This window comes from Nomascus leucogenys, chromosome 20, assembly GCF_006542625.1.
Source record: "Nomascus leucogenys isolate Asia chromosome 20, Asia_NLE_v1, whole genome shotgun sequence".
NCBI lineage: Eukaryota > Metazoa > Chordata > Mammalia > Primates > Hylobatidae > Nomascus > Nomascus leucogenys.
This window is the reverse complement of record NC_044400.1, coordinates 44,728,573-44,743,141: the sequence shown is the minus strand read 5'-3', so window position 1 is coordinate 44,743,141 and position 14,569 is coordinate 44,728,573. Positions and strand designations below refer to the sequence as shown.

The 14,569-nt window shown below is 40.9% G+C and overlaps 1 protein-coding gene across 6 annotated transcripts in view; it reads left to right on the top strand.

Moving 5' to 3' along the window:
* Nucleotides 1–14,569, top strand: part of LIMCH1 (LIM and calponin homology domains 1) — a 338,444-nt gene that overhangs the window by 225,004 nt on the left and 98,871 nt on the right. For all 6 annotated transcript variants that reach the window (XM_030801291.1, XM_030801287.1, XM_030801286.1 and 3 more), the window contains exon 4: nucleotides 12,575–12,681. In XM_030801291.1, the coding sequence (XP_030657151.1) occupies nucleotides 12,575–12,681 (107 nt within the window). The remainder of the gene's footprint in view (nucleotides 1–12,574; nucleotides 12,682–14,569) is intronic.

The window sequence follows — 14,569 nt, the reverse complement described above, 5'->3', positions numbered from 1 at the left end:
CTTCTCTTCTCATCTCCTCTCTTCTCCTTTCCCTTCCTTTCCCTCTCCTCCCCTCAGCTCCCTCTCCTCTCCTCCCCTCCACTCCCTTCCCCTCCTCTCCCCTTCCCTTTTTGAAACAGGGTCTCACTCTGTTGCCTAGGCTAGAGTGCAGTAGCGTGATCTCAGCTCACTGCATCCTCAACCTCCTGGGCTCCATCAATCCTCCCACCTCAGTCTCCCAAGTAGTTGGGACTATAGGCGCATGTCACCATGCCTGGCTAATTTTTGCATTTTTTTGTAGAGATGAGATCACATCATGTTGCCTGCACTGGTCTCGAACCTCTCAAGCAATCCACCTGCTTTGGCCTCCCAGAGTGCTAGGATTATAGGCATGAGCCACTGTGCCTGGCCTAAATGCTTATTTTCAATTCTGCAGTTATTTCCTCATGGACCAGTACCAAACCCATAGCAATCCACAGACCACAGTTTATCACTGCTCTCAGTCATATTTTACATGCCAAATATACGGGAACTGTTTAATGGAATATGATAGATAGTTTAAGAAGTTTTATTCTAAAATAAGTGAAGGTATTTTTCATTCAATTCCCAAAATGCAACTAGTGAATTATGTTGGAAAACAATCTGGCCATATAATATACTAATGTATATGTTGGGTTTTAGGGTTAGTTTAAGTAGCCTGGGGAATAGTTCAGTAATTTTTTGGAGGGATAGATTCCTTGGAATCCAGACAGTTTTCCTGATAGGCTGCACTGTGGTATTGCCCCTCAAATGAGCTTGAATGTCAAGTCCTTGAGAGGCAATACAGCTGCTGTATGGATGGTCATGAGTCTGGAATCCAGAAAGAGATAAAATCAAGGTGCAAGAGCCAACGGAGTCTTTGGGGTTGGGCATTCTATTTCCCTAACTGTGCTATGAGGAAAAAATAATTAATATATGCTATGCTGGCAAGGAATTGTGCTTCCAAAGCTCTTCCAAGCAGAGTTAATTAAGTAATGTATGCTCACTTCATTTTGTAGTTGGTCCTCTTTGACATCAAGACTGTTAACTTCAGCAAATGGAAGCAGCATTACAGCTTAGTGCATAGTTCCAAAAGAATATCTTTAAAGCAAAACCAAATTTGATCAGTTTGTATGCTAAAAATGATAGTAGTAATTCACATTCTACTCTAAAACTTGGAAAGAAAAATCCACATCTGATCCACTTTTGTGAGTGCAGCCAGTACTGATAGTTTTGTCTGCCCTAGGGAGTCTCATTTTCCTTCTTTTGGAAACTATTCCTCCTGTACTCCTCCCTGGCCAAGGATTCACAGTCTTTTCTATGCTATTTCATTAGCTACTGTGGGAGGGAACTTGACCCTAGACAGGTCAATATGGGCCTTTTCCTGGGATGTTTTTCAAACTGCAAGTGAGAAGAGAGTCAGTCCTCTGATGGGGTGCCAGCCTTCAATAATGAAACTTGGGAACTAGAGGTTCATGTGGAAGAAACTCATGAACAGCAAGAGCCAATAAGCCAACATGCAGAGTGGGCAGACAAGAGATTAAGTAAGTCCAGGGCCCCAGTACCTGAGGCCTTGGTTTACAGCTGTTTCAGTGTGGGTCAGCTGCATCCCCACCCTGTGCCCTGCTGGGTCATACTGGACTCGGTAATCCAATATATGCCTATTTACATCTGGATTTCTCTCACTTGCAAATAAGAGTCTCTTATGACCCCTTCCTGCTCAAAACACTTAACATACTACCTTTCAAACAGCAAGTATGCCATGGATAGCTTTGAATAAGCTTTAAAAATTAAAGTTAACATAGCCTAAGCACTGACTCATCATCATTCTAACCCAGACTCACACTTTGCTCCCATTGTTGAAAAACAGTAGAGCAGATTATTTCAAAATACCGTAACATATCAAACTTTATATTCTTTTTAAAAAATAATTTTTAGATACAGAATATAGGATGGGTGAAGTAAGGGGATTTAAATCTTGGGGGCTAATGACATCTGTGAGTGAGAAGAAGGTGAAGGCATGGCAGAGAGGTGGAAGGAAGTAGAGGAGGCTTGTTCACACTTCTTCCAAGATTGGAAGAGGGGGCTGACCAAGGATGCCTGGAAGGATTAACAAGTGGATCCAGGAGCCTACTGATGTGGGAGCTCATAAATTTGTGGCAGCTCCAGGCCCAATCATGGCAGCATTATGTCCAGTAGCACAGGGAGCCAAGCATTAGGGACTTAGGGTGATAAATAATATTCCCCTCTTCCTCCTCTAGCTGACACATGGGAATCAGGCAGAGATCACAATATCATCTTGACTTCTCGTGGAACAAATTGGAGAACATGAGTTTAGCGCTTCAACCAAGTGGGTTTGCCAGTCCTCATTCCTGAATTAAATGAATTTATCCACCCATTTCTGGCACAACTGGGCAACCACAGGCCTCCCCCACAGAGAGAGGCCCCTTACCACATGGCAGAGACTGAGAGCCTGTCTTCATGGAAAGGAAATGGCTGAGTAGAGATGTCCCATTTCTTCTCCCAAACCAACTTAGCAAAGGAGGAGGGAGGGTCAGGAGTGTTATCCCAGCTGATGTCTCTCCATATAGAGAGACGGCTTATCCTTCTTCCAGTGGAGGCAAGAGATGGCTGGGTTCAATGCCAAGGCTTATTGTCCCAGGCTAACTGTTCATCTGTGTTATTTCCTCCTCCTAGTCCTTGTTCTCTTACAGAATGACAAAGAGGTGGGGATGCCGAAGTTACATGCAGTGGCCTAGACTGGATCATGAAGGAAATAAGGCAACAAGGGGAGAGAGAAATGGACTGAGAGAAAAGAGCAAAGTTTGTAAATGAAAGAGCAGGTGTTATAGGTGAGAAAGAATGAGAATCCTGGAAGAAGAGGGACTAAGGTCAAAGAGGAGGAGCATTTACTTCTTATGCCCCAGTTATAATGTTGTTCTAGGTGATATCTAGGTTAAAAGAGAGCGAGAGAGCAGTGCAAAGGCCCTGGCAGGAGCTCACCTGGCATGTCTGAGGACCAGTGAGCAGGTGCCCGGCTGAAGCCCCATCGGGGGTGGTGGGTGGGGGACAGCCTTGGAGATGTGATCAGAAATGTAGTGGGTAACAGGTTCTATAGGACTTGTAAGGACATAGGCTTTTAGAAGAGAAACCTGGGACAGAGAAGGGTTAGGTTATTCAGCCAGGAAGGGGCAGAGCTGGGATCCTCAGTGTGGTGGTGTGGCATATGACTCCACACACACAGTGCTTCCTGAAACAGTGCTCTGGTCTGGCTTCCCTGGCGCTGGCTTCCCTGGTTCTCCTCCTGCTTATGTTTGCTTTTCTTCGGGCACGATGAACTCGTCCTCCTCTAACTGTCCTTTACATGTGGATGATGTCTCTGGGTTAGCCTCGCTCATTCTGCGTCTGACCTCTCCCAGGAAACATCCTGCTTTCCCTCGGCTTCTCCTGTGTTCCTGGGCTGGTGATTCCCAAACCTACACATTCTGCAGGGGCCTTGCTTCTTAACTCCAAACCCAAATATAAGTCCCCGATGAGCTAGGGCTGTCTAAATATAGAGTGCTCCCAATTTATTTCCCTTCCTCACAGATCTCCTCTTGCTCCTGTTCCTTAGGACAATCTTAATGGCTAAAAACCATAGCATTACCTGAAACCCCATCTTTCCCCTCGTCCTCTATCCCCACATCCACTCAATGGCCAATCCAAAGAGAGGTGCTCATATCTTCCCCCTCTGGTTTAGCTCCCTCTGGGATCTTTTAAAATTAATTAATTAATTGTTCTTTTTTTTTGAGACAGGGTCTCGCTCCTGCCCAGGCTGGAGTGTAGTGGCACAATCACGGCTCACTTCAACTTCTGCCTCCCAGATTCAAGCCATCCTCCCAAGTAGTTGAGTCTAAGGTGCGCACCACCAGGCCCATCTACTTTTTTTATTTTTGTGGAGATAAGGTTTCACCACGTTGCCCTTTCACCACGTTGCCCAGGCTGGTCTCAAACTTCTGGGCTCAAGTGATCCGCCTGCCTCTTAAAGTGCTGAAATTACAGGCATGAACTACCACGCCAGGCCTGGGATCTTATAGTAACCTCTTAAATGGACCCTCTCATCCACCCATTGGCTCTTTCCCACTGCACCTGACATCTTTTCCCAAAACAAAGCTAGGATCCCAGGACTCCTGTTCTCATGAACTGGTCTGGCTTCCCCACTGCCTAAAGAACAGTCTAAATCTTTAGCAAGACACTCAGAGGCCTCCTCTGTCTCACCTTTCATAGTTCTCTTCTCCTCCCACCTCCCATTTTCTCTTCTGTGATCCGCTGCACTTCTGCTCATTTCCCATCCATAAAATGTTTTCTTCTGCTTCAAGCAGCCACCCAGCTGCCACCTTCTGGGTCAAACCTCCCCAGAATTCCCCCAGGCAGAATGAGTTGCTCTTTTCTCTCAGTGGAAGAGCTGGTATCCTCATTAAGTGCTCCTGGCAAATAAAAATGCACTGAAAGTCTGGCAAGTGCTGATTGTTGTTGGACATCAGCCAGTCACTGGAGTGTGACTGTTACCCATACAGGCTGAGGCAGCAACTGTGAACACACGGCAGGTACAGGAAATCCCCAAATTCTATTAATTATGTGGTAAGTTCCTGGAGATATTTTGGTAATGTATTCCTTAAATTCTGAGTTTCTTAATTGCATTTCTGTTAAAGGGAGTTCGCTTCAAATGTAGAAAACCTAATCAAAACCATGTTTAAAAGAAAAACAAGTCTTATAGGTAGAATAGAAAAGTAACATTATTGTTGGTTATGGGTTTCCTAACAAGATCTGGGTCTTCTATGATAGACTTGTAAATCTGAAAGTCTTTCTGAGGTATGCTAGTCCTTATTAAAATTTCTTTCTTTCTTTTCTCATTCTCTTTTTTCTTGCTTGCTTGCTTGCTTGACAAGGTCTTGCTTTGTTACCCAGGCAGAAGTACAGTGGTGCAGTCACAGCTCACTGCAGCCTCTACCCCCTAGGCTCAGGTGATTCTCTCACCCCAGCCTCCTGAGTAGCTGGGACTACAGGCATGCTCCACCATGCCCAGCTAATTTTTTAAAAAACATTTTATAGAGAGAGTCTTGCTCTATTGCCCAGGCTGGTCTTGAACTTCTGGCCTCAAGGGATCCTCCTGCCTCAGCCTCTCAAAGCACTGGCAGTACAAGTGTGACCCACTGCACCTGGGCCTTACTAAGATTTTTAGGGCAAATATTTGTTATAGAAAATGTATAAAAATGAGAACTGCAAAAGAGGTAATTCTAGTTTACATTTTAATATTTTCCACCTAGTCTTCTCATTTACAGAAACTGAGAATTACATGGATGCTTTATATATATATTGCATTTTAAATATCTGGCAGTAAAGGTGTCTGGATTCATTTGAAACCCAAATGAGCATTCCCTTCATTTTCTGTGAACCCAAATCCATGATCATGTTGATCTTTCCCTAATGGGGTAAAAGAAATAAAGCCAAGAAGGTTGGGCACAGAAGGGAGCTTCTCATTCCCTGTCTGGTTTCCATAGAGAACTACCAAATGCAGGGTGTCCGCCCCAGAGCCAGAAGGCTGCTTGCTCTGTGTAGGAGATAAAGGAAAGAGAGAAACCTTTTTGCAGACGAAAATGACAACTGAAGAAAGAGAAAGGTAGCAAGGAGCTTCTTGCTTGCCTTCTGAAGTAAAGAGGAAGAAGGGCCTGGATGAGGCCCCCTTCTCCTCCTCCCCCTTCTCCCTCTGATAGCACTGCCATGGGCTGAGGAAACCTCTTCTGTAGCTGCTGGGATCCTTGATCCAACTGTAGTCAGAGGAGAAGTGCACCTGGCATCTCTGAATATGTTTTCCCGCTGAAGTGTTCTGCCCAGCTTTTAGATTCCATCATGTAATTCCTACTCTCCTTCATGTGTACTTTGGATGAAGTAGGCTTTTCTGGTCTGAACTTAGAACCACCATGCAAAGATTTATTTCTGTGGGATAATTACAATGATGGCTTATAAGCAGCTACCTTACAAATGAACTTTTGGTATGTAGCCTGCCCCTAAATTTGAGGCTGTTTGTATAAAACTGCCAAGGTGGTGGTTAATAACAACTAAGTAACAATAGCAGCAACTATCTTTTTTTTTTCTTTGCCATCTCCTATGTAACTGGCAAGGGCTATACCTACACAGTGTGCCTGTTTTTCATAGATGGATAAACTGTTCTTCATCATCGCATCTTCCATGGTCCTTTCTTGACCTGAGTGAACAAGAACGTCTTAATAATAACTTCCATACAATGAGTGCCCAGAAGGTGCCAGACATTGAGCTGTGTTCTTAATGTATATTTTCTGTAATTTTGACATCCCTACAGGTCGATAGCGTCCCCCAACTTACGAGTTAGAAATCTGAGGATCAGAAAGGTTAGGAACTATGCCCAAGGACACATAGCTGAGAAGCAGACAAGGCTGGGATTCTAACTGCAAAAGCTATTTGTGCCCTGTTCCTTGATATGTTTGTTCTTCTCTTACTTCTGTTTTCTAATTTGATGTCAGAACTCTGTTTATGTGTATCTTGAACAATTCCAGTTATTTGATGGATTGTGAAGACTAAGGAGTTCTGTTTTATTCATTGTTACAGATACTTAGAAGAGTACATAGCACACTGAATTGAGTTTATTTAAATATTTAGTGAGCACTTGCTACATGTCAGGAACTTTGCTACACTCTGGGGTAGAGACCATCCTGGGCTATTCCCTCACCTTGCCTTTGGGGTGAGAAAGGAAAGGGAGTGAGTTGCAAAGATGTCTTTGGAGTAAGAGGCCCTGGGAAGGTAGCAAGCTCAGGTCTTACCCATAGCCCTTGGGAAATGTTTTTATACACAGGGCAAGCCCACAAATCAATGAAATGAGAAACCACTGGCCCATGAGCAAGGCGAGTTTAATGTATGGAAGTTACATAAACAGTGGTATAAATTCATATATTAATATTAGTCTAGTACAAAATAGACTCTTTGAGGAACTTTATGTTATGCCTTTCTGTTGAACTGAGACTCATGTTATGCAGTACTTGCCAATTAGCCAGAAATGGTAACTTTCCATCAGTAGCACCTGAGGATTTACCTCCATGACTTTGCAGTGGTCATCTCAGAGGTGACAACCATTTTTCCTTGAATTTTGTGGAATAGATTTTTACCAATGAAGTCACAATCCTACCTAGTTGAATATATATTTTACAAATTCAAGAACCTTTTCTCACAACCTTTTTTGGGAAAAATCTCAAACATACAGAAAAATTCAAAGAATGGTATGGGTGAATAACCGAATACAGGGTCAGCCAGCTATGGCCTATGGGCCAAATCCACCCAATGCCTGCTTTCGTAAATAAAGTTTGTTAGAATACAGACACACGTTTGTTTACATATGATCTGGTTACAACAACAGTGTTGAATTATTTTAACAGAGACCACCATATGGCCCACAAGGCCTAGAAGATTTACTATCTGACCCTTTATAGAAAAAGTTGACTGACCCTTGATCTAGATTCACTGCTTGTTACTATTTTACTATTTGCTTTATCTCTGTCTTCACAGACAGGCAGACATACTCGCAACCTCTCTCTCTCTCTCCCTTCCCCCACACGTGTGAACATATATATACATGCATACTTTTTTTTGAACCATTTGAAAATTGTGTTACTGACGTTATGATAATTCACCCCTAAATAATTCATGTGGATGCTTAAAAATAAAGGCAGTCTATCATGTAAATGCAAAATCATAATCACATCTAAAAAATTAACATTCATTCAACAATATCATCCAATGTGCAGTTCATATTTAGATTTGACTTTTACACCCTTATTTAGTTTTTCCTTTGGGATCTGGGGTCTCATCAAAGATCGTACACTGCATTTGATCATGATGGCTTTGATCACCAATTTTTGTTTTACATGACATTGACTTTTTTGAAGAGTCCTTTAGAAACTTCTTGCAAAGATGTATGGGTTTGTTAGCTCCACCATAGTAAGAGCTAAATATATAGCCATTATAGTAAAGCAGTGTCTTGTACTTCTTTTCCCTTGGGATTGAGACACTTTTAGTGTTTGGCTTCCAAAGTTAACAACTAAGTTGTGGGTTTTGCTGGAAATTGTAAATGTGGAAAAACCTCAGTGTGAACAGCAAGGCAGATGAGAATTCACAGGATGCATTTTATGTAATTAAAGGCACAGCCCTTCTTGCTTGCTCCAGTGGCTGCCCTTGCTAGCTCTTGGCTGGGTGGCTCTTCCTTCTGGCTTTTCTTCTGCCTGGGGCCTGGCTCCCCTCCAGCATCATTAGGTTGTAGCAAGAAGCTAGAAACAGACCTGCAGTTATTTAAATCTTCTAGCCCAAATTGTTTGGGCTGGCTGTCAGCACAAAGCGTTTGTGTTTGCAGGCTGCATGCCGAATACAGCATGGTGTTCAAGGGCGGATCTGTGCGTCTGGGATGCACATAGGAGGAGCACCTTGTTGAGAATCTGTGGGGGTCACAGTCATGCACCTCTTAGGGGACTACATGCTGGTCACAGGTCTTGTCCTTTATTGTGGTGCCGAATGATGCCCAGAGAGCATCAACACTCAACCTTTGCTTTCCTCTGGGCAGAAAGCACTCAGAGTTTAAAGGCCAATCAGAGGATACTTGCACTCCCAAGTGAAGACTCACCTGGATCTGTACTAGTCACTCTTTGGTTTGGAATTGCCTCATGGGGTAAAGGGTTTACTGTTCCTAAATGGTAGAATTGTAAGTGAGTGGTGCATGTGTTTTTGAATGTGGTATCCTCAAGATTGTTCAAGGCTAGAGCAGTGGAGCATTTGAGAGTCACAGAGCCAAGTAAGTTAAGAGGGTGCATATATAGGTGTGTTTGTTTGCTGGTGGGAGGGAAGGAGGAAGAAGAACATCATAGAGAAAGAGAAGACAAGAAGAAAAAGAACTAAAATGGAAATTTCAGGAAGGCTGAATTCAGAATAAGGCACCTGGAAATTTGGAGAGGTGGGAAAAGGAATTGCCACTTCTCAGACTTAGATTTTTAACATCTGGGGAAACTTTATTTTATTTTTTCCACTGTGTGGAGTTAATTGGGAGTCGGATTTAGTAGCGGGGTGACAGGTATGGTACATAACCTCTCTGTGCCTCAACTACTTCTCTAGAAAATGGAGACAATAACAGTACCTGCTGTCTATGGCTGTTTTGAAAATAAATGAAATAATCCATGTACATCCTCAGAACAGACCAGGTAGCTAGATGGCAAATGCTTGAAGAGTGTAAGCTATAAATGTTTAGTTTATATTATTAAGTGCCCTACATAATTCACCATTAATGGTCTGATATCTATAGCCTTCACCAATCTATAACCTATTTTCTTAAGAATAATGAGTAAATTTTTTAAAGCCTTTTAAAAAAGAATTCACCAACTGGGCATGGTGGCTCGTGCCTGTAATCCCAGCACTTTGCAGGGCCAAGGTGGGCAGATCACTTGAGCTCGAGACCAGCCTGGCCAACATGGTGAAACTTCATCTCTACTAAAAATACAGAAATTAGCCAGACATGGTGGCTCATGCCTGTGGTCCCAGCTACTCAGGAGGCTGAGGCAGGAGAATCGCTTGAACCTAGGAGGTGGAGGCTGAAGTGAGCCGAGACTGTACACTGCACTCCAGCCTGGGTGACAGAGTGAGGCTCCATCTCAAAAAGAAAAAAAAAAAGAAGTTCACCAGCAACCGTTGATTCTCATATTGACAAAATATTTTTCCACTTTTCAGCAATACTTTATTGTACTAATTTTTATCTCCATACATGCTCATAAATATTCCAATAATAATAAAGTATGTGACTTTTATTCCTTCTTTTTCTACCATTTTTCTAACCAATCATTTACATGTAAACATACCAAATGAACATCCACATGTACTTCTTCCACTGGCAATAAGAAAAGCAAAATTCCAGGGAGAAGATTTTGCCGTCTCTGGAAAATGATGTGACCCAAATTGAAAGTCTGAGTACTGAGTAAAGACAAGTCTGGAAGCAAGTAAGACTGGCATGGTTTGCATAGCTAAAATCAGTGATAAATTGATATGTCTGTGTGATAACAAAGTTAACTAGAAAAAAGGATTGAAAACAATTTATTTCAAGTAACTGAAATATTGGGACAAAATAAGTGTTTTGGAAAGAAAGATGTTATATTTAAATTCAGTGACAGGATGATCAATGCACAACTGGAAAATCTGGGTCCTTTAAGAAGGACTCCGTATCACCACTTTTTTCAGTCCTTGCTTTCTTTCCCTTTCTTTTCTACCTAGGACAGGGTCAATCAATGAAACATATATGGCCAAGAAAGTGGAAAACTGCAAAACTCAGGGGATGGGAGGGAACCCTTACATTTGATAATTTAAAAATGTGGAAAGTAACTGAAGGAGAAACTGGTGAGGGTGTAGGTGACATCAGACTTGGTCTGAACAGCTAGCTCACTATCAGCCTCCAAGAGGTCTTGTGAACGATGGCATCTCTTGCCTGCTGAAAAAAGACCTAGGCTTTACCCAGAAAGAAAACATCCTGATATGAAGGCACCCTCATTGGGGGAAAATAAAGTTGCAGTAACTCCTCATTGTTCTCCCTGTCTCCCATCTTGTTCCTTTTTAGTACTTCCTTCACACCATCTACCTCCCCGCAACCCCACCTGCAACAATCTCCTTCCACCATAGATCTGGGTTTTCACTTCTCAGATATAGCCCCCCTGTGACATTCTGCAACTTGCCTTCCATGGCGTTCGAGGCCTCTATGATCAGCCTCTACCTGCATAGCCTCATCTTCCTTTGGTGCTGGCCTCAGATTTTATGCTTGAGTTCCTCATATAAGACATGTTGTTTTGCACCTCCATCCTTTGGGGGCTGTGTGATCTTGGACAATTTGCTTCATTTTTCTGTGCCTTAGATCACTCGTCTGTCAAAATTTTTCATAAAGTTGTACAGGAATTGAATGAGTGAATATATGTAAAGTTCTTGGAATGATGCATGGTGAATAATAAGGGCTATAGAAAGGTTAGCAACTTATTGCTATTGTTCTTGTTGTTATTTTGAGCCTGGATGTATTAATTTTTTATTACTGCATAAAACCTAATGTCTTTAACACCCATTGGTTATCTCTCATTTTCTGAATGTCAGAAGTCTGGACATGGTGTAACTGGATTTTTAGCTCAGGGTCCTGCAGGACTGAAATTGAAGTGTTAGTGCGGGCTGAGATCCTATCTGAACATCTTCCAAGCTTCTTCCAAGCTCGTGGTTGTTAACAGAATTCATCTCCTTGCAGCTATAGAATTCATGGCCAGCAGGAATTCTGACCTCACCTTCTAAGAGTTTCCCTGATTAGGTCAGGCCCAATCAGATAATCTTTCTTTTGATTAACTCCAAGTCAACTTGCTAGTGACATATCACAGAGTTATAGCCCATCATATTCACAGATTTCACTTGCACTCAAGGAGAGGTGTGTACATTGGGGGCAGGATTCTTGGGGGTTATCTTAGAATCCTGACTGCAAACTGGGTAACTGGAAATATTCTGTGTTCACTAAGTTGAATTGCACATGGGTGAATATATGATTCTGTAATCACCACCATCATTTCAGATTTTTGTAGCATCTTTCTCACAGCATTCAGATGGATTCACATCAGTCTGGCTTCTGGAGCCGACATTCCCTATCCTGTAGTTTTCACTAACTGATGGGGTCAGTTAGCACCTTCAAAAGTCTTTTAGGAAGAGGACAGTTAGAGACTTGTAGCTGGTAAACTTCTTGACTAATACCCTGGAGTTCCAAAAGGATGACCCACAATTTGCAATCCCTTTCAGAAGCATTTGTTTGTACTTAATGACTTAAAATAGATGAAGACAGACCCCTCCTTAATTGTCAATGGTGCCTGCCAATTCAAAGTAAATTTGTATCTGCTAGAGAAAATTTCACTTTCTTGACAGTCTTTTGCATTAGTATTTTAAAAGCTTTCCCTGTCCTTTTTTCTCATTTCAATTAAGTCTAGATTTTTTTTCTTGCATTTAACTCAGTTTATAATCCACAAAGAGGTATTACTAGTCAAAATCCATAAAGGATGTAAAATACATCTAAAGAATATATTTTAGAAGATCAATTAAGAAGAAAAACTTGCTGAAGATGAAAAACCTTTAAAAAAAAAAAGAAAGAAAAGAAAAGAAATCAATTTCAACCAGATTCTAGGCAACAAGACATGGACAAAGAAGCAATAAGAAATACCTGTTTTTGAGTACAGTTCCCCCTAACAATGCTAAGTTTTCCTTTTTAATGGCATTTTACTTGCAGTTTTATACAAATGTGTCAAGCTAATGGGAAAAAATGAATCTGGCATGGTTGTGGGTTTGGGGGTTTGAAGTGTCTGTTTATCTGGCATTTCCTAACATAGTATGATTTGTTAGGCAAGCTATGTTTTAGACCTGACCATGGCTGCCTTAGTGACCAATATCCCTACAGCAACTTGGGAGGGGCTGATTCATAAAGATAATCTAAGATAATATAGACTTATATTTCTTTTTTTCCTTCTAGGACAATATTATCTTATTCTTGAGAGGTTGTAAAGAGCTCGGCCTTAAAGAATCTCAACTTTTTGACCCGAGTGACCTCCAGGATACATCCAACAGAGTAACAGTCAAGTAAGTAAAGCGTGATTTATGTTTAGGGGAAACTCCTTTATAGTTTGATTTGCAATTTTGTGGTGATGTTTTAAGTTCTAAGAGACAGAGAATTGGTTATGCTTAATAAAATAAAAATGTGAAGGTAAAAATCAACTTTCAAAACAACTCACATTGACTTTCCCTCCGTGCATAGCTTTCATTCTGATCAAACATCATTTTTTGAATGCAAAAATCTTGCATATAGAGTTTGAATTTTGAAGAGGAGAAAAATGTTAAGTAAAGATTAACAGAGAGGCAAGAAAGAAATAGGCACAGCGGCGTGTTAGACAAAAAATTTTATTGGTGCCAATTGGACATTTGAGTAGGCTCTTGGAAGGTAAACAGATCTGAACTCTGTTACTCAAAGAAGGCATTAGATTATGGAGAACTTGCTTCTTCATTTACATTTGTAACTGTCTTCTCATATGTGTCAGTGATCAAGTTCTTTGAAGATGGATCATTAGCACTTTGACTATATCTACTTAATGAGCCGTGTTTGGGCCAAATAATTCTTGGAGCAGAATGTCACAATAAAAGAGACAGCAATGTACTTTGTGTAAAGAAATAGCTTGTGACCAGGGTATGAGATGGCAGAGATAACTTTCCTGTAGTTTAGAAGTTCTTTAGATCCTACTGATTTCATATAAAACATTTTCCAGTTTAGCCAAACAATGTTTGACATGGATATGCCTGAATAATAAACATAGTTACATAGATAGGGTCTGTGAATTGGTAACTTTTCTTCTTTTGATTGTTTTTGGAGTCATTTTATCATGAAGGAACAGAAAAGGGAGAGAAGCCAAAATTCAGAGCTGTTAATTTTATACCATTTGCTTGCTTTTATACTATTTGCTTGATTTTTATACTATATTTGCTTGATTTTTATACTATTTGATTTTATACTATTTGCTTGATTTTTTATTTTTTAGAAAGGATGAGGAAAAATAGGAAAAAAAATGAGAACTAATGGATAAAATAAAATTTGGGGTTTATATTGGATTTTATGATTCATGACTGGGAATATGGGAGTTAGTGGTGATCTATTATCTAAAAGTACTTTTCTGTTGTCAGTATGCCATTCTTTAAAACTTCTCTTGGAAAAATTTTAGCTAAGCGAAAAAATAACAGAATAAAAATTAGGATATTTGAATATGGAAACTGCACTAAACTTCGTCTTGGTCATCACATGCTCTATTTATTGTTGTACTTAAATCTATCCTCTATAAACCATTGTTCACTTTAGGAAATTGTTTTAGGTTCTGCCTCATCTCCCATTCATAGTTTCACCAGGGTGGCAAGTGACCAGAAACAATAGTAACTGTGCAGCTTCATAGGTAATAATTAGTCACACACACATTGCTTGGAGGGTGAAGGAAAGGTCACTTTGAAAGTGTCTGCAGCTGCATTCATTTTTTTTTTTTAGAGCCACTTTAAATCAATATGTTACTAAACCAGAATTCTGAGCCTGATTGGTTTTAAAAATTCAGAACTCATATCACCTTTATTGCTTGTCTACAAAAAACTGGGCATCAAGAACATTAGGATCTAGCCCTAGGTCTGCTGCTCACTAGATCTGAAGCCCTGGTTAAGCTCCCTTCTTCAGCGGGCCCCATATTTTCATCTAAAAATTGAAACTGGATGGAATATTCCATCTGGTATGATTCTAGGTCAAGCTTGCTCAGTGCAGATATGGGAAGATGGAACAACTGACTTGTAAGAAAAAGAGATTTAAATCAAGGTATGGAAAGAAATCTGAAGGGGAAAATGTCACTTAGGCAAGTGGCACATGGATACAGTCCCTTCTTAGTTACTGTACCATCTGTTTGTTTTCCTGTCGATTTTTCCTTCTTTTTTTCTGTCTCCTTTT